The sequence below is a fragment of the Coptis chinensis genome, chromosome 4 (assembly GCF_015680905.1).
Source record: "Coptis chinensis isolate HL-2020 chromosome 4, ASM1568090v1, whole genome shotgun sequence".
In the NCBI taxonomy this organism is placed as follows: domain Eukaryota; kingdom Viridiplantae; phylum Streptophyta; class Magnoliopsida; order Ranunculales; family Ranunculaceae; genus Coptis; species Coptis chinensis.
Window position 1 is genome coordinate 91,514,231 of NC_141459.1, and position 21,502 is coordinate 91,535,732.

Below are 21,502 nucleotides of genomic sequence, written 5' to 3' on the forward strand. Positions count from 1 at the left end.
TCCATTTGAGAAAAGTGAAGAAGCTTAAAAGAGCAAAAAAGGAAAATGGAGAACCCATATTCAGGAGGAAGTTGGATGATGATACCAAATACACCAACTCACAACAACACTCTCACACCCTCATCCTCAAATCAAGATCTCTCCTAACCCATCTCCAACAACAACAACAACTTCTCCAACAACAACGCCTTCTTCAACAGCAGCAACAGCAACAACATCATCAATCTTTAGCTTCACATTTTCATCTCTTACATGTACGTCGAACTTCTACTTTCTTCATATTGCCTAGTTTGTTAAAATAGTGTTTGGGGCAATGGTTAAAAGTTCTATTTTTATTGATTATTGTCTAGTTTTGAGATGCCCCACTGTGTTTATATGCTGTTAATTGATCTTTTGAGGGTTAATATGTTGTAGTTGGTGGAGAATTTGGCGGATGTGATTGAAAACGGAACAAGGGATCAGCATACTGATGTGCTTGTAAGTGTTTTGTGTCTAATATGTATATCAGATAAATTGTGTTTCCAACTTGTTTGTGTTTTTTTTTTTGGTTGTAGATTAATGAGTTGACTAGCAATTTTGACAAGTGCCAACAACTTTTGAACTCGATTTCAGGATCCATTAGCTCAAAGGCTGTGGTAAGTTATCCTTGCACTAGTTTTTTGTCGTATAAAAATGTGAACTCGCTGACTGGATTATCAGTCAAAATGTCGATCCTTGGAGTAATTTCAACTCATGTGTAATGTGTAAAGAGACTGGTGTTTCAACTCAGTTAGTGTTGCTTGTTACATTTTCATTCTTTACCAATAAAAAAACAAGTATTTTGCTCCAGCTGTCAAAGTGACCTAACCCTCTATTTTTGGGACTTGGGGATCACATTGTTAGCCTTATACGGGGGTTGTTTGATCATTTTGCATGGTGTACCCAAAATTAAATGTGCATGGTTGTGCTTATGTTGAGGGTTTTGCTTATTATCTTTGCACCTTGGCGCCACAAGTAGGACAATGTTGTAACAAACCAGAAGATTAAAGGTGGCTGTCCTTGAGCATGTTTTGTTAATTTGAGCTTGGTTATAGAAGTGGTAGAGAAATTAAATGTATACTTTGATAAGTGTGCTAGAGAAATCCTTTAGGAAAAAGAAACTGATGTTTACTTGCCCTCCCCTAGTTTTGTTCCGACATTGCCAATCAGTGATTGTGTTAGGTCAGTGGACTGTATTTACTTGTCGATAGCCCTGATTCAGTTCTTGTTGTTATTCCTCTAAGCATTTTAGTTTTGTCATTCCTTTTAAGGACAAGGAAGATACTTTGTTATTCTACTAGTTATCGTTTCATACTTTCATTCATAGCTGCTATAAAATGACCTCATACTGAGCGAGAAAAATAGTGTCCTCGTTTGTACAAGAAGTTTCTTACCATTGTTTTTTTACTTCATTGACAGACAGTTGAGGGACAGAAGCGAAAATTTGAGGAGAGTGAGCAACTGCTGAATCAACGGAGGTTTTTCCTAATCTCATTAGCTATTCTAGTTTGTTGCTTGTTCCACGTATTAATTGCAGAAACTATTCATTGCAGGGAGCTAATTGCTAAGTACAGAAGTTCAGTGGATGAGTTGGTTAAGGAAGATAGATAATATACGGTTTGCCCTTCATATTGGTAAGGATCCTTTCATGCTATGTTTGGCAGTCACACTCCTGTGCTTTTAAACTACATATGACCATTAACGAGCGATACATATTGCACAGCAATCCCATGTCACATTTTTAAAAATGATCTTATCTAGTCGAGTGAAAGTGGTTTGTATCTTCTCACTACCAAGTCAGAAAATATCAATGTCAAATTATATATCGGACCCCTGGTTTCCGGCATATACCGCTGACACAACGAAGCATATCAGAATGATATCTTGGGTCAAGGCTAAAACTCATGAAAAGGGAAAACCATAAGGAGATATTGACGGCTTAATACAAATGTCGGTGTCTGACAGCTCTTTTTCATAGAAATTTCACAATCTTTCCTGCGATGCTCACTATCATAAATGCTGGGGCCCCTTGGTGAGTTGGTTGCCCACTAGATAAATGTTCTTCAGCTTACCTCTCATTGTCTCGAAGGAACTTACCCTGCTGTGAGCAGCTTGGCCATGCCGTTGCTAATTGTCTTTAATTTGTATGTTCTGCTGCCGGCTCCCGTGTGGCTGTGTCCTTCCCCTGATTTACCCCTTCCAGTTTTCTTTCATGAAACTCGAGTAATTGGCATGCATGTCATGTAGCTATGATATTGTCTTAGTAGAACCACTTTCACAATCTTCATAAAATATTGATTTAAATGTTTTGGAGCTTTCACTAGGGTATTTGTGAAATTGTTGCTACAGATCTATTGTACTCTGGTCACTTATGCCGTTATGTTGGCTTCCAGAGATAAATGCATGTTATGCATGTATGTGGAACACTCTTTAACCATCTATCCAATCGAAATTACAATGTGTCCATGGTCTTGATAATTCTCTATCCACACTCTTCTCTAAGCTGGCTTCTAGATATGAATTAGTATTATGCATCTTACCAAGCAAAAAAAAAAAATGTATTATGCATCTTTGTATATGGTATGTACGGCAAGACTTTGCCTCGCTGAAAACATTTGGCTAAATATTTCTGTGTAAAAATTCAGTTTCTGCTCATAAAATGCGTAAAACACTTTTTGAATAGCATGTTACAAAATGCGTAGACATTGTAAAATATTTCATACAGTTTTAGATATAGGCGGATGAGCTTCACTTATACAAGAGTTATAACCAAATTCAGGTGTATGTTGAGACTACAATGCCAGTGTTACACGTTGTAAACCTTTGTTTTTTTGTTGGTTATGGGTGTTCTGCTTTGACCATTAATAAACTGTTACCTAATACCTACTTTGCTATCTTTGCAAGGGTAGGGCCTGGGCATTTGTGGCACACTTTGGATATGCAACTGAGCCGCAGGAAGATTGCTTGCTTCTAATGATGGATAAATGGTTCTCTAACTTAAAAGAAGGGGGCAGTGGATCTAGCATCTATGACATTCAGAACAAGTTGTAGATAGTCTTCAGCTGATGAGACCCCAGAACAGAGTCTGTAACAGCTATATATTGATATTCTTGATCTAGATATTTAGTATTATCTTTTCTGTACCCAAAACGTGTTTCAGAATCTTTTTTGCCTTCTATCCAGCGGTTTTTGTTTCAACCTTTTTGGCTCAATAGAAGACCAAGTTAAGAGTTGCCGAATACCGAACTTAACAAGCTTGCAATATTCCACTGTTATGGTTACTAAATTTTCAGTGTTCAGTCCCCGCATTGCCTAATTTGACTTTGTCATTTTGAACTTGGTTGAGTGAGGTAGACTCCCAGTTCACATGGGTTGGGTTGATTTCAGCAACAGACAACATACGCTTAAAACCTGTCCTCGGGACATAAAAGAATGATTGGTCAGCGTAAACTTCATACAAGAGCCGTGCACTGTTGCTGGGCTTTCAGTCTTGCAAAATCCGTCAAACGCTTGCCAGAACGTTAATTAAAGATTTTTATAGCAGTATCCCATTGCGGTTTCAAGCATTACCCAAAAACCAGTGTGCCGTATTAACCTTCTGTCCCTTATATGAATCATTACTGATCACTGCTAGAGCTTCAGGTGCTTTTTCTCGGCCATGACTTCTTTGTAAAAAGAATCGACTAATATGGTAAAGGTTGTTAGATTAGCTAGCTAAATTTTCAGAAGCCAGCTATTATTTCCTTGAGATACCAAGGAATGTACCACCTAATGGCTAATGCACTCACAATCTCACATACAACGCGTGATGGATCGGTATTGATTGCTAGGTGTCGCACCCAATTACCGCGACCCTTAACTTTACTGGTAAAGCTCTATTTTTGGTCGGCTGCACCAATTAAGTTGCCTACATACTCATTTCGGAATCAAACCGCTGTAGTTCACTCCTTATTCCTCTTCCCTCCCCCCTGTCTGCCTCCCTTATGAGCTCCCCTCTCTCCTCTTCTCTCTTCATTTTTATATCCTTTTCTTAGGTTTATTTCATGGGGCATAGTATGGTCTTGGAACTATTCTCTGGGCCCAACACATATTATGGTGTTGGCCATATCTCTTAGCCCAATACACACATGCTCCCTCTATGAATATGGCTACTACACTGCCCCCTCACGAGTGTGCGGACTTCTATAAATCCGCGGATCCGAGAAGTCCTCGACCTTCCTTATCTGCCAAATCCTCAATCTATCAAATGTCTGTATCTCGAATTCCACAACCTCTGCTCTTATTCAACTTGTACTCGGCGCTTTACATCTCATATATGAATCCCACTGACTCAATGCTCCTTGTACATAGTTAATTTGACTTCATATTATTCTCGAGTGTGCTCATCTACTTCGTGATTTGGAATATGCGTTCTATGGTTGCCCCTTGTACTTTTGTGGACGAATCTCGATAAGCATATCCTTATTCACCTCAATCCTTTTGCTCACATATCAGCAAATGGTTTCTTCCCTTCGCTCTCACTCTTCAAACTCAATCCTCATGCCCGCGAAGTGTCTTAACCCAGCTATCAACTCTCCTCTACAAAACTCACTACCATGTCCGCGACGTGTCTTAATCTAGACACCAGCTCTCCTTCATAAAACTCACTATCATGTCCGCGAAAGGTCTATTCCCCTTCGCCCTCACTCTTTAACTTAATACAATGCCCACGATGTGTCTCAACCCAGCCAACACCTCTCACACAGAACTCACTACCATGTCAGCGGAGCGTCTCACTCCAGCCACCAACTCTCCTTCTCAGAACTCACCACCATGTCTGCGAAGTGTCTCACCTCAACCACCATCTCTCCTTCAGAGAACTCACCACTATGTCTGCGGAGTGTCTCAGCCCAGCCATAAGGTCTCCTTCATAGAACTCACTACTATGTCCGCGGAGTGTCTCAGTCCAACTATCAACTCTCCTCTACAAAACTCACTACTATGTCCGCGATGTGTCTCAATCTAGACAACAACTCTCCTTCATAAAACTCACTATCATGTCCGCGAAGGGTCTATTCCCCTTCGCTCTCACTCTTCAACTCAATACAATGCCCACAATGTGTCTCAACCCAGCCAACACCTCTCACACAGAACTCACTACCATGTCAGCAGAGCGTCTCACTCCAGCCACCAGCTCTTCTTCTCAGAACTCACTACCATGTCTGCAGAGTGTCTCACCTTAGCCACCATCTCTCCTTAAGAGAGCTCACCACTATGTCCATGGAGTGTCTCAGCCCAGCCATAACCTCTCCTTCATAAAACTCACTACCATGTCCACGGAGTGTCTCACCCTTTCGTTTCTCTTTCGTAGAACTCAACATTGTATCTGCGAAGGGTCTCATCCCCTTTGCTCTCACTTTTCAAACTCAACAACTTGTCTGCAAAGGGTCTCATCCCCTTCGCACTTATTCCTAGAACTCGACATCATGTCCGTGAAGGGTCTCATCCCTTTCGCACTTACTCACATAACTCACTACCATGTCCGCGATGAGTCTCTTCCCCTTGGCCCTCACTCTTCACAATCAATCGTCATCCCCGCAAAGTGTCTCAACCAATCGGCTCTTGTACATAGAACTCCTTAGTGTATTTGCGAAGGGTCTCTACCCCTTCGCTCTCACTCTTCAAACTCAACATACTGTCCGCGAAGGGTTTCATCCCCTTTGCTCTCACTCTTCAAACTCAACCTATTGTCCACGAAGGGTCTCATCCCCTTTGCACTTACTCATGGAACTCGATATCCCGTCCGCAAAGGGCCTCATCCTTTCTATTTCTCTTTTGTAGAACTCAATAGTATATCTGCGAAGGGTCTCAACCCCTTCGCTCTTATTCGTAACACTCAACATCTTCGTAAGAGTCTCATCCTATTCTCCTTGGCACTCTGTAAAACTCTACATCATGTTCGCGAAGGGCTTCATCTCCTTCGCTCTCTGGCTTAGAGGCAGCTCATTTTGCCCCAAGCTTGATTCAGACAGTGCGGTTCACGTAGGGCTCATCCCCCCCGCTCTCTGGCTTAGAGACATTTTATTTTGCCCCAAGCTTGATTCGGACACAATGGTCCACGAAGGGCTCATCCCCCCCGTTCTTTGGCTTAGAGCCAGCTCATTTTGCCCCAAGCTTGATTCTGACACAGCAGTCCACGAAGGGCTCATCCCCCCCAGTTCTCTGGCTTAGAGGCATCTCATTTTGCCCCAAACTTGATTCGGACACAGCCGTCCATGAAGGGCTCATCCCCTCGTTCTCTAGCTTAGAGGCAACTCATCCCTATCTCTTCCCACATAAAAGTAGACCAAACATCCTCTAGTAAATCATGTGCGGACAAATTCTCAAGGCATTAAGAGATAATAGTGTACATGTATGTAACTCAGTGCAAAGATATCATGCCCTTAATGTGAACTGTAAGTCACCACTATATAGAGACACCAGCAGACTCCGAGGTTCCCCGTATAGCTAGTATGGGGCTTGACCACCCCGGTCTTACTCAATGTTATATCATGCAATAAACCTTTAATGCAGAAAATAAACTCTTTGATGACAATATAGTGTATGCAAATAAGGTAGTAAATGAGGTGAGATGGATCCACCTCTCAATACCAGCTCAATCTCAACTCTGTTCCGCGGTACCGCGGATCTTTCTCTTTCTCTGTAACCTGAAACTTTCATATTTGAGTTTTGCCCAAATAACACGTGAGTTTTAACAAAGAACATTAATTCAGCATAACTATTTGCATACAAATATAATGGCGATCATGTGCTCCAAACAGTGTACCATCCGTCTTACCCTGAGGTGTACAACCACGTTTCTCATTCATGGTCCGTGACCTCCCAGAGCGAATAGGTTCGCGGAATACTACGAAGTTTGGGGACAATCCTAATCTGTCCCCATATACATCTCTGCCAAGGATGGGGGGACAAGGCTTGCTTGCCTCCAGTGTAACTAGAGCGAATAGGTTTGCGGAATACCACGAGGTCTGGGGACAATCCCAATCTATCCCCACATACATCTCTGCCAAGGACGGGGACAATGCTTACTTGCCCCCAGTGTAACTATGGCTGACGGCCGAGTCACTACTCGTCCGTCCATTATGTACATGACGGTAAAAGAAACGAGTTACCTGTCGCAGTGTATGCCTCTCTACATTTTTTGTAATCATCTTACCATCTGTGTTCGACGCTCCAAGCCGTCGATCTCAGCCCCAATATATTGATCTCATTGTTCCTCTGTCTCCAACTTCCTCGCCATCGATGTTGTTACATTGAATACTCTACAAAAACTAAAATCACCAATAACACAAAGGAGGGGACTGTGCTGCCCCTTGTTAGACCCGTCCCCATTATGGCAATACTCGGTGTGATTGTCAAACCCCTTTTTAACATCCCCGCACACACCCGAGGTGGTACACCTATCCTGCTACCACCGTCCACACCCTACTAGTCCACCACTGCCCACACTTTACCTCCAGTTCCCACACTACACCATCACCCACACTCCATAAGTCCACACACTACTCCACAGCCCAAATAGCTAAGAGGCCCAATAACATCCAAATAGGCCCATTTTGCCAAGATCTGAAATGGGTCCAAACCGACCCATTTCCCCATCTTCTCCACTCACTACCAGATCTGACCAATTCACCACCACCACCAACAAACATAATCCTCATCCCAGCTGAAGTACCACCCTCCATCACCATCAAATCTTTGGTGGGAACGTAGCGGAAGCTGATTTTCCATAATGATCATACGCTCCTGAGATATTGAATAAGGAACATCAGAGTTGACACTATTGTTGTTCTCATCACCAAGTTCAGAGATAATTCCAGCCACAGTCATCACTCTAGGTAGTCTCTTCCCAACTCGACCAAAATTCAAAGTATCACCAGAGGCAAGATCTAACAAGTTATACCAAACTGCTAATGCCTTCCCCTCCTCCCCGGAGTTTAATTCATCTACAACTGCTTTTGGCTCGATTTCATCATTTCCCATTTCTGATACCTCACTCTACGAAGCCAACAAACTTTCCTTAGAATCATTATCGCTATGGACCTCTGCTACTTGAGTCTCACCATTTGCTTTAATAATACACACATCACTCTTCATACCATTTTTGCGATCAAATTCATTATTATTCCCTTTAAACTGTTCAGAAAGCAACCCAGAATCCTTAGGCGGATTATCTTCACAACTCAAGTCTTTTCTGTCAAAGTCAATAACTTTAGGTGAAACCACCTCCTCAGAGCCTGATTCCGACACCATGAGTTGAGAATTCGATTCAACAATGAAATAGTCCAACCTTATTATTAAGCTTTCAGAATCACCCGAAATAACAAAACTAGTTTCTAGGCTTTGGAGCACTTCCCAGTCTTCCAACTCTCCCATGGCAGCGGTGTTCATTCATTCATTTTCCGCAGAGTGAGTTGGGAGAGATTGTTTATTTTAGTTCCCCACAGACGGTTCCATTTGTTGCACCCAATTACCGCGATCCTTAACTTTAATGTATTAAAGCTCTATTTTTGATCGGCTGCACCAATTAGGTTGCCTACGTACCCATTTTGGGATCAAGCCGCCGTAGTTCACTCCCCCCCCCTTCTGCCTCTCTTATGAGCTCCCCTCTCTTTCTTCTCCTCTATTCCTTTTTATATCCCTCTCTTAAGTTTACTTCATAGGGCATAGTATGGTCTTGGGCCTATTCTCTGGGCCCAATACATACTATGGTGTTGGCCCTATCTCTTAGCTCAATACACACATACTCCCTCTATGAATATGGCTACTACACTAGGTATAATGGTAGAGGCTGTGAATGTTATTGTTATTATTGGTTGATGGTGGTCTGGAACAACACACGCCCAGACACACCGACAGGCCATACACACTGACAGGCCATAATATATAAACATTTATGAAACCCAAACGTTGTTAACACTTTGATTATTGGTTATATCAGAGCTTAGAGATTAAATGAGGCTATGCAACCTTTCAAGGACTTGAACTGCAGGTGTTTAGATCCTAATGTTATTGTAGATGGGATATGTAAGATTGGGAGATGCAAACAAGCTTTTTATAGATATGAAAACTCTTGGGCGTAGTTCGCTTGCAGTAATAGTTCCTGCAGTGAACACTTCGGAGTAAAGATGGCCATCCTTTATAGTTGAAATTGAAAATATCTCAATTCTCCTAGGATAGTTAAGGCTAAATCTAGGGTGTGCTGGAGAGAGTAAGGAATTGAATGTGAGTCACCAGATTAGGCAAAGGGTACTGGTGTATTGCTCCAAAAAGCAACTTCTAAGGGCTCTCATGCCTGCGCATGGGTACACACTGTGCACCCTAGAAGTACTCGTTAGTTAATTGCAGTACTATTATTTGTCAATCAAAAACTCTTGCTTCTAACAGTACCATTAACAATAAAGATTTCGACTCCAAACTCTCAGGTGTCCTCCACAATATACACATTTGCAGGGTCTTAGAAAATTTTAAAGGTAAGAGTTTTGAGAAACCTAACCTTTGTCTTTAGACCGTGAAAGCGTCTAACCCTTTCTCTAGCATCTGGTTTGGTGAATTTAACAATAATAAAAGTGATTGTTGTTTCTGAATTCTAAGAGCATCTCTAGGTGGTGGAGGCATAAATGAATGTTTGAGGCAAGCACAATGACCAACTCTAGGTGGATGCAAACCAGAATCTCAAATTTCATGTAGGCCTTATCATGCGCGACATTATTACTGTCACGTGTTATGCGAAAATAAATTCATGCAACACTCCGATTGTAGCCATTTGACACATTTACCACAGTGGGAATGTCATGCGCCATTAGTAGTGTCACAGAGGTTTCTGGTCAAAGTCAAAAAAAGTTTAGGGGGATATTAGAAGTGGCGCGTGACACTACCACTATCGTGCCGCATCTGCATCCAAAATTGCAAATTTGCTTCCATGGATGCGACTAGACAGTTGATACCTCCACATTTACCATTTTGCCTCCACCTAAAAATGGTTTTTGGCAAAATTCCGAATGGTGGAGGCAAATTTGCAATTGATGCCTTTAGATGCTCTAAGAGTTATGTGCTGCTAGAAAAAAACCATAGAAAGTACATTATGTGAATATCAAGTATGTTATTGCTGAACACTTGTCCCTGATTTGATTAAGCATAAAGAAACTGTAAACCACATTAACCTCCCAATAAGGGGAAGGCGCACTTGACTCCCACTATCTCTACATAGAGGGATGTATTGACTAGTTGGACTTTTGGTCTTGTCTCCATTTGGGCAGAGCAACAAAGTCCTGAACGAAACCAGATATGATGTAGAGCAAATTCCTACTTTATAGCTTGGACTTAAAGAGAGAATTAGATTGGAATTATTAAATTTCCTAATCCATTATACATATTTCCCGCCTAAGCCAAAACAAAATGGGTGTAGACGGGTTGCAAGCTTGCTTGTCGAATTGAGAGGCAGGGAGTGACTCTCCAGGACAGATCGGGGAAAAAATAACTTTAGAGGACACTTTTATTTTAATTACTCACAAAGACCCGGTAAATAAAAGGTCAAGTATATCCTTGACGCGAAATTAAAAACTATTCGGTTAGAAGAAAGGTAAAGTATACCCCTGGTACGAAATCAAGAAATAAGCCAAAATGCCCAATTTCTAATTTAAATTATATTCTAGGACAGCTGGGTTTTGAAATCATTGATAAGAACATTTTTTGGCTTATAACTACTAGAAAAACCAAATTTCACGTTTTAAATTATTAATAAGGACAGACTTGACTTTTTTATTTTTTACTTTTTCCAATTTTGTCCTTTTATGTTTGTTATGCACAGACGTCGGTGCATACTTCACATACCAAGAGGTGGTATATACTGACACTTGTACATACCATTTTTTTTTTGTGATGCTTGGTATGCACAGACATCGGTGCATACCTAAGGTAGTATGCACCGACACCTATGCATACCAGGGTACTATTGTCTTTTTCGGACAAAAGTCAACTATTGTCCTTGAGAGTGTTTTTGAAATGATGGTGGGTTTTTTGGTTCGTTATTTTGGAATTTTGTCCTTTTCAGTTTTGTCCCTCGTACGAAATAATAAACTGCCCGGCCCAACCGAAATGACCCAGTGTATATAGTATGAACAATGATTGTTCATACATATTTTGGGTATGAACAATCACTGTTCATGAACCTATCTGGGGTATGAACAATTCATACCTCAACATAATGTATGATGAGTAAGAACACCTATTGGAGTATGAATAATTATTGTTAATACATCAACGTGAGCTATGAATAATTATTGTTCATACATCAATATATTGTATGAGGTACGTTCACATATTTGAGTATGATTTTTATACATCAGCATAAGGTATGGACACTCATTGTTCATAGCAAAACGATAGAAAGGGTAAAATAAAAAAATATTTATTTCAAATCCGAGCCATTTGTCCTTAGGGTTATTTTCACTCGAAAATTGGTTTTTCTGATTATTTTCACCGGAAATTTGTCTTTTTGAGAGTGATTAAAAAAAATCACTGGTTTTGAGAGTGATTTTCACTCGAAAATGGGATTCTTGATTGAGAGGCACTGGTTTCCCCTTGATAAACCAACACCAATTCAACCGGCCACCTATTTCACAGTAAGTATACAAAGTATAAAGAGTTTTGAGAATTGGAAATTGATTATTTTCTCATTAGATATCTGTGCATATAAATACAACCTATAAAACTGAATTCCTTGATCCTTGGAATCAGATAAAAACAACTAACACAGGTGTCAAATACATAAATGTAACATGTGCTATTAGGATAACTATGAACAAGATTAGATAGACCCAAATCAGTGAGACTATTGTGAATTATGTGATGTAATACTCCCCCTCAAGTTGGCATGAAAATATCAAGAACATCCAACTTGACAAGAAAGGATTTCAATTACAGTGTCTTCCCCAGAGGCTTAGTAAATAAGTCAGCAAGCTGTGAACCCGTTGAAACATATGACGTTTTGATGGTACCATCTGTGATCCTGTCGCGAACGAAATGGCAATCAATTTTAATGTGTTTTGTTCTCTCATGGAACACAGGGTTAGAAGCAATATGAAGGGCAGCTTGGTTGTCACAAAATCATAAGGTGGACTTGGTTTGAGTTACTCCCAAGTCATGAAGAAGTACGTGTGCACAACCATAAAATTTCAGAATTAGCTGCTGCCATGGAGCGATACTCTGCTTTAGTTGTAGAACGTGCAGTGATACCGTTTGTTGTTTCTTTGTATGCTAAGAAATGGGTATGTGTCCAAGGAAGGTGCAATATCCCGTAATGGAGCGTCTTGTGTCTGGACAAGCAACCCAACCCAAGATAAAGTGAATTGGTGGAGGGCAGAAAAATTCCTTGGCCAGGTGAGTACTTGAGATATCTTAGAACATGCATGGCAGCATCAAGATGGGGATTTCTGGGGCTGTTCATGAACTGACTTAACACAGTGACCGAATAGACAATGTCGATCCGCATGATGGTGAGGTATAGCAATCGACCAATAAATACCATCGATAAGTGGAAGCATCCGTGAGAAGGGTTCCATCTTTATTGTTGAGTTTGAGTGATGGTTCCATCCATAGGAGAAGAGCATGGTTTTGCACCGAGTAAGCCAACATCCTCCAAAATATCCAAGGTATATTTGCGCTGAGATAGACAAATGCCTTAGGTAGATCTTGCAACCTCTATACCCAAGAAAAACTTTAATGGGCCAAGATCTTTAATATGAAACCTTTGGTTCAGAAAGTCCTTCAGAATTTCAATAGTCGGGGAACTTGTTCTAGTGACAATAATATCATTGACATAAACAAGCATCATGAAGGGCTCTGGAGAATTTAGCAAACCAATATCTATATGCTTGTTTTAGACCATGCAATGACTTATGTTGCCTACACACACGACGCTCTCCCTTACTAAAGAACATAGGAGGAAATGTCATGTATACCTCTTCATCCAAATCACCATGTGACGAGTTTGAATAAGTCGTGTTTGAAGACAGTAGAATGATGATGAAGAAACAATAAATAAAGACGTCAAAATAGTGCAAAAAATACTCTCTAAATCATGTTGATATAGAGGAGTAGTCGTGTTCGGTTCACTCTTGCTTGTACGTACTTAAATGTTTGTTTAGATTAACTAAACTAATTCACTATGAGAGAGTAATAATATCAAAACAGTAGATTCACAAATAGAAAATAATGATTTGATGAATGGTAAGAGGTATAGAGAAGATTCAATCCACCACGCGATTTGATTGACTATTAGTTAGTTATCAAATCGCTTTTCCTTGATCCATAGTAAAAAACCTACATCTCTATTCTCTATAGTCATTGTTGACTAGCAAGAGAGATTAGCACCCCCACAAATCTCTTTGATAGGGTTTCTAATCTTTAGCCCTTTGTTATGAGTTCTATCTCTAGAAACTCATAACAAATGATTTGAACTCTATTGCAAAAACAATAACAACTAATTACTAATTATCATCCTCACGTGGTTCATAAACCCCCTCTAATAGAAGTTTAGTCGCGTGTCATCGGAATCATACTAACTAAATAACAATAGAAAGACATACTATAAAGGAAGAGAATTGAATATTAAACTAAGCTTTTTATTGATAGGTTCTAATGGAGACTACAATTATAAAAGTAATTCTAACCCTAAACTAAACTAAAACTAATATATATTATGCTAATGGAGGAGAAGAATAAGAGCTAATTAAAACTAAACTAATGAGGGAGAGGGGAGAGTTTAAGTTTAGCCTTAACCCTCTTTATATAGGAGAGGGTTAGGGTTACATTTTTGTGCATGGGCCAAAAAGGGGGACTTTGGGCCTCTAATGTGATCCCAAAGTCCATTAGGTTAAGTCTAAAGAGACCACAATTGTTAGAAATTACTTAAGTGCCATTTTTGTCCACTTTTACAGCTCTGATTGGGGCAAGACCGGATTCATTGGAAAGATGGTTCTGATACGGTCGGTTTGACATAAAATAGACCCAATTCGGAGGCCCGAGTCCAATGCTACGACCTATTGAAGTTATATGAACTTTTCTACCCGAATTGACTTTGACTGGGTTTGAAAAAGGCTTTTCTTAATGATTCTTGCGCTTTAAATGCAGAACTTCCTCAACAATCATCTTGACTCATTTTCCATGCAAAAAGATGTCTTTAGTCACCTAATCAGCTTCAAGTCCTGAAATACACAAATACACAAAAACACGTAAACAGTACTAACTCTCATCTATTATAAACATAATTGGCCTAAGTAGAATACTATTAAGGGGTTTAAACTACATTTTTGGGTGCTTATCACACCACCCCCAAACAACATTTTGCTTGTCCTCAAGCAAAAATGAAAAATAAAAACAGATAAGTGGCAAAAAATGTGGTCCTAACTAATCTCATTTCACAAAGTGCGATTGCATTGACCATATGCAATAAGGCCTTAAACCACTAGGAATTCCCTAGTGAACGAGTTATAGGCCTTTTGAGAGTTTTTCAGAAAAGATACTTACAAACTTCATTTATACTACAATGGCTAAGAGATAAATGTAATATTTCCTAATTAATCTCATATATCTATACATCTTAATAACAATATAATAAGAACAATTTTTTTGAAACCTAATATAATACACACATAATAATCAAATCATCTTAAGATAAGCAACTATACAATGAACTATGCTATAAAATGCAATGGCAGGTCCGTTTCTGGAACTTTTGGAATAACGTCCTTAAGTAGGTCCTCATAATTTGTCAAGATAAAAATACTCTGATTTTTCCACTCAAGTTTTGCTCACTTCAGTGTGCACTGGGCATACGTTTCCTCACAATCTCAATGACGTCCAAAGAAACCGAGGTTGATCAATCATATCTACTACTTACTATCACACCAAATTAATCTTAATTGAACTAGATGTCTTTATTAGGTGATACGAGGCTGAGGTGATGGTTTAAGAAGAAACAGAATGGATATTCAAAATAAATAAGTCTGAGATAATAATGTCTTCAATATATGTAACTTAAAGAAAACTTTGTTCTTACTTTGCTTCTACACTTAGTTTCCATCCTTAACCCTTTTGTTTTGACTTTTGACTTATTTGATTTTATTTTTTTGGAGTTCTAACTTTTTATTTTTAATTTAATTTTATTTTATTTAATTTTATTTTCTTTGGATGAAAACTTTTTTTTTTTTTTTTTAAGAAGCAACTAACTAATTTTGGTTTTCCATAGATATTTCTCTTTATTTTCCTTACTTCATCCTATTTCTCAAACTCATTCAAGATGGGTAGGCTTATTATTATTTTTTTATTGGTTTTAAAGATGGGTAAAGGATTTGTGGTTGTGAAAAGGCTAGTGAAAAGACTCAGTGGGGTGACTAGCAGATATTTACTTATAGGTATAATTTTTTAGTTATATCGATCCAAAAAGGGCCTAAATTCCTGCTTAGGATATGATCGATATGGTGATCAAGCAAGTGGATGTGTGATTTCTCTACTCGGATTTTGCTTTTCCTTTGTATCATCACTCAGATATTTCACTCTTACGAGGCATTTTAGGCTAGATGCTCACAGGATATGTATTAAGTACTCTAACCTAGGTCTCAGAAAAATACTGCCAAGTACAATCATAGATGTTTATGCAAGATGTTCATGGTTTGTGAAAAGGCTAATGAAAAAGACTCAGTGGGGCGACTAGTGGATAATTACTTATAGGTATGAATTTTTAGCTATATCGATCCAACGAGGGCCTAAATTCTCGCTTAGAATATGGTATGGTGATCAAACAAGTAGATGTGTGATTTCTCTACTCAGATTATACTTCTCCTTTGTGTCATCACTTAGATACTCACTCATATGAGGTTTTTAGGCTAGATTCTCACAGGATATGTAAAATTAAGTAGTCTAACCTATGTCTTAGAAAAATACTGCTAAGTACACTCATACATGCTCATGCAAGATGTTAATGAAAAGATGCAATGACTATTACCTACATATTAACCTAAGTTTCTAAGGACTACACTTAATTTTATTACTACTTGAGATTTCTAGACTAATATCATCATGGAAAAAGAAATAATACCATTATCCCTAAGTGCATAGTATAAACTATTTTTATGCTTTTCCTATTTTTATATGACAAATAATACGTAATATACAACCTAATATGTGCTTAATCATTTATAACGTGTTTCTATACCACCCCCAAACAAAATCATATTTTGTTCCCAAAGAATGGAATGAAAAAGAAAGGATAGAGAGTACCATAGAAATGTGTTTGGAAATGGGAGCACCAGTAAAAGAAAGTTAAACGATACAAAAAATAAAGAATAAAATGTAGACGCAACTCCTATATGAGTTCCATCCATTATGGAGATAACAGGAAGTAAAAATCACTTGGGACATAAGTGGACTCTAACAAGAAATTTAAATTACTACCATATATAGTTGTGTTAATCAGGCATTATCCTCCATTTGTTCCTCACTTGTGAAATGAGGCTCCTTCAAGTCTTGACAATCTATGACTATCTTCCATGCCTTCCTTCTGTTGCCATCTACCCTAGCCAACCTATTTAGTGCAATTTTGGTCGGACGGAGTATATGGGGCTATTAGGTGAGGTTAGATGCGCTAGCCATGCCAAACCATAACACGTAGAGACTGGACTATAGCATTGGTCGAGTGCATTGTGTCAACCTTAACTGAATCAGTGAAACGTGTACAAAATTCAAGGAAGAAAAATAGCATAATACGATTGACTGTGACTGGCATAAGAAGAAACCTATGCCTTACAGTCTGTGCTCTGGCAAGACTATCCATTATGGTTTTGGATATATCGTAAAACCAACGCCCCTCAGCTAAAGCAAGAAAGGCGTTGCATGCGGTGAAATCTGCAGATTTGAAGTGCCAATTGCCAAGGACATTTAACTTAAGAAAAAACATTGCAAGACATGTATTAAGGGCCATGCTTCCTAGGCATACGTTACGTTGGTTGTGTTCTTCTACTTGAAAAATACCCGCACCATAAATCTTGATGTAAATAAAAGTATATGTGAAAACAGGTTGTTTAACATACTAAATTCATTCATTCAATCAATATATTATACTATATAAATAGGTTGTTATATGGGAGTATTCATTTTCAATCCATTCTTGCTTGCACGTACTTAACACGAATTTAGACTAAACTACTATTAACTAATGAGAGATTAATATGAGATGGTAAAACAGTAAACTAATATGCTAAAACAATAGATTTAAATGATGAGAAGAGGTTAGAGAGGGGTTAATCCACCACACGATTCGATTGGCTATTAGCTAGCTATCGAATCACTTGCTTATCCCTAGTGAATACCAAGTCCTCTTGGATCAAGGATTCACTAGCATGAGAGATTAGCACCCCCACAAATTTCTTTGATGGGGTTTCCAATCTCTAGCCCTTTGGTTATGAGTTCTATCTCTAGAAACTCACAACTAAGGACTTGAAACTCTATTGCAAAATGATAATTAAACTACTTATCAATCATCCTCACTTGGCTTTATAAACCCCCTCTAATGGAGGTTTAGCCTTGTGTCATCGGATTCATTTTAATGGAATAACAATAATAAGATATAATGTAAAAGACAAGAATTGAATACTACAGTTTGAAGTTTTTATTGATTAGGTTCTAATGGAGGCTACGAGCTAAAACTAATAAACTAAACTAAACTAAAACGAGAGAGAGAGAGAGAGAGAGAGAGAGAGAGAGAGAGAGAGAGAGAGAGAGAGAGAGAGAGAGAGAGAGAGAGAGAGAGCTAAACTAAATTAATGAGAGGTATTAATAAGTTTAGCCTTGACCCTCTTTATATAGGAGAGGGTTAAGGTTACATTTTCGTGCATAGGCTAAAAAGGGAGACTTTGGGACTCTAATGTGAGCCCAAAGTCCATTAAGTTAAGTCTAAATAGGCCACAACTGCTATAAATTACTTTAGTGTCCTTTTCATCCACTTTTATAATTATTATTGGGGCAAGACTAGGTCCATTGGAAAAATGGTTCTGAGCTGGTCATTTTGACATAAAGTAGGCCCAATTCCACAGCCCAATTCCAAATATATGGCCTGTTGAAGTTCTGTTGACTTTTCTGTTCTTATTATACCCGAATTGACTTTGACTTCCCAGCTTTGATTAGGCCTGAAAAAGGCTTTTCTTCATGATTCTTGGGCTTTAAACATAGAACTCTTCTAGCAATCATCTTGACTCGTTTTCCATGCAAAATGGCATCTTTAAGCACATAAACAACTTCAAGACCTGAAATATACAAAAACACGTAAACAATACTAACTCTTATTTATTATAAACATAATTGGCCTAAACATAATACTATTAAGGGGTTTAAACTACACTTTTGAGTGCTTATTACACCACCCCCAAATGGCATTTTGCTTGTCCTCAAGCAAAGATGAGAAATAAAAACAGATAAGTGGCAAAAAATGTGGTCCTAACTAATCTCGTTTCGCAGAGTGCGATTGCATTGGCCATATGCAATAAGACCTTAAACCACTAGGAATTCCCTAGTGGATGAGTTATAGGCTCGTGAGAGTTTTCCAGAGAAGATACTCACAAACTTTATTTATACTACAACGAATAAGAAATAAAAGTAATTGTCCCCTAATGTTATCTCAGATATCTATATATCTCAATAATATTTAAACAAGGATCATCAATCTAACTCCTAAATTAATACATATATAATAATCAAATCATCTCAAGATAAACAACTATACAATGAACTATATATGCTGTGAAATGCAATGGCAGGTCCGTTTATGAAACTTTTGGGTAGCGTGCCTAAGAAGGTTCTCACAAGGAATGTGTCAAGACACATAACACTCTAATTTTTCCACTCAAGTTTGTTAACTTCAGTGTGCAGTGGGAACATATTTTCTCACAATCTCAATGACAATCCAAGGAAGTCAAGGTCGATCAAACATATATACCACTTACTATCACACCAAATTAATCCTAATTGAGATAGAGGTCTTTATTAGGTGATACGGGACTGAGGTGATGGCTTAAGAAAAAACGGAATGGATATTCAGATAAACAAGTCTGAGATAATAGGGTCTTCAATTACATGTAAATAACCTTGTTCTTACTTTGCTTCTACATTTTGTTTTCATCCTTAGCCCTTTTGTTTTGGCTTTTGACTCTTTTGATTCTATTTTTTTGGAGTTCTAAATTTTTATTTTATTTAAATTTTATTTTTCGTTTATTTGGATGGAAACTTTCTTTTCTTTTCTTTTTATATTTCTTTTTCTTTTGAAGCAACTAACTAATTTTTGTTTACACAGGTTTTTCTCTTCTCTTTTATTCACTCATCCTATTTCTCAGTTTTATCAAGATAGGTAGGCTGATTTTATTTTTTTTATTTTGTTTTATTAGGTAAAGAATTTGTGGTTTGTGAAAAGGCTAATGAAAAAGGCTCAGTGGGGCTACTAGCCGATGATTACTTATAGGTATGAATTTTTAGCTATATCGATCCAAAGAGGGCCTAAATTCTCGCTTAGGATATGATATGGTGATAAAGCAAGTGGACGTGTGATTTCTCTACTCGGATTTTGCTTCTCCCTTGTGTCATCACTCATATATTTCACTCTTACGAGACATTTTATGCTAGATGCTCGTAGGATATGTATTAAGTACTATAACCTAGGTCTCAAAAAAATACTGCCAAGTACAATCATAGATACTCATGCAAGATGTTCATAAAAAGATACAATAACTATTACCTACATATTAATCTAAGTTTCAAAAATTAAATCTTAATTCAAGTACTTCGTGATATTTCTAGACTAATATCATCATGGAGAAGGGAACAATACCATTATCACTAAGTGCATAGTATAAACTATTTTTATGATTTTTATAACTTTTTATAAAGAAAAGTGTGTAATTTACATCCTAAATGTGTGCTTAAACATTTACAACGTGTTTCTACCCAATTGGAATCATGGTTTGTCCCCAAAGTATGGAATGAAAATAAAAGATAAAGAGTACCATAGAAACGTGCTTATAAATAGGAGTGAAAAGGTAAGATTTGGTCAGACCTTATAATTATCGGATAATTGGGGAAGAAGGAGGTTTGATATGGATTTGATTGAGTTCATTCCAGACGAACTACCTACGTATCTAGCTCTCTCGAGGGGAGGCAGAATCAAGTCAGACATAGTTCACGATTTTGAATGAATGATTTGGTGTTGTCTCTTCTGGAGAGCCTAAGGGGAAGATGGAGAGTGGAGAAGAATCATAGAATTCTCTCCCCTTTAGATCATGTCTCCTCTTGATTTTATAGCCCATCCACTTAATGTGGTCTTCAATGAGTTTTAATGCAGATGCAATAAAGTGCATGGTTGTTGTTACATAATTGTTGTAACGTCTGCCTTTCCATCTTTGAGCATTACAAGACTTGGTTGTGGTCTTGGTATAAGCGACCTGGTTGCGGTCATGGTATGAGCGACTTGGCAGGTCTTGATATAATGACGAGTTATGCTAGACACGTGTATAATATACGTTGGTTATGTATATTAGTCCCTCACAGGGAACACCTGAAAAAGAAGGTTAATATATACTAATATAAAGAAATTAAAACATACGCAACTCCTATATGAGTTCCTCCCGTTATGGGGATAACATTAAATAATAATTAGCGCTTGGGACATAAGCGGATTCTAACAGAAATAAAATAATACCATATGTGATACACATAAAACAATAAAGTTTACCTACGAAATGAACGATGAAACTCAAAACGTAAGTGAACTAAAACTTATTTTTACTAATTGCTATCAAGTTTTCTACTCTCAATTCTATCGAAATAGAGTGGAGTAACAAATTCGTTCCACTCCTAGTTTTTTAGCATATAATGATTTCGTAATTAACTAATCGGTCTTAAGTCTAGTAAGAGATTTACGAGGGGAATTCTATACTACGGGGTGGATTCAATTGACAAGTTACGAATAACAGAATGCTACGAAATACTGAAATGTGAATCTAGATAAAGAATTAGAGGGGAAGTGAATCCACCTCGAATCCAACTTAATCACCTAGCATAGACTGTTGTAATCCAATTATTACGTTCTTACGGTAAGAATTGCTCGTTCTAATCCCTAATTAGCATGACATTTCTGCCAATTATAACTAGCATGTGAGGTCGTCCACCCATTCTCATGGCGAAACACGACCTTCTAGAATGGAATAGACTCTACAACGACTCTATACTATACAACTAAGTTTTCATCAAGGCTTCATCAACCCCTCTAATGGAGGTTTTAGCCTTGATTCATCAAACCATTATTTCTCATTGAATTATAACTAAACATCATACCAAAATTCTAACTTGGCTAATTTAACTAACAATACTTCAATCTAATTTAACAACTCAGAAATGATAC

General features: G+C 38.2%; 1 protein-coding gene across 1 annotated transcript; it reads left to right on the forward strand.

Moving 5' to 3' along the window:
• Positions 1–28: 28 nt before the first annotated feature.
• On the forward strand, positions 29–3,216 carry LOC147505635 (mediator of RNA polymerase II transcription subunit 9-like). The gene is given in 7 exon segments (XM_086558121.1): positions 29–142; positions 145–254; positions 415–477; positions 555–635; positions 1,438–1,496; positions 1,572–1,652; positions 2,923–3,216. Coding segments are annotated over 6 exon segments (468 nt in total). The 5' UTR covers positions 29–45; the 3' UTR covers positions 1,630–1,652; positions 2,923–3,216.
• Positions 3,217–21,502: the final 18,286 nt, after the last annotated feature.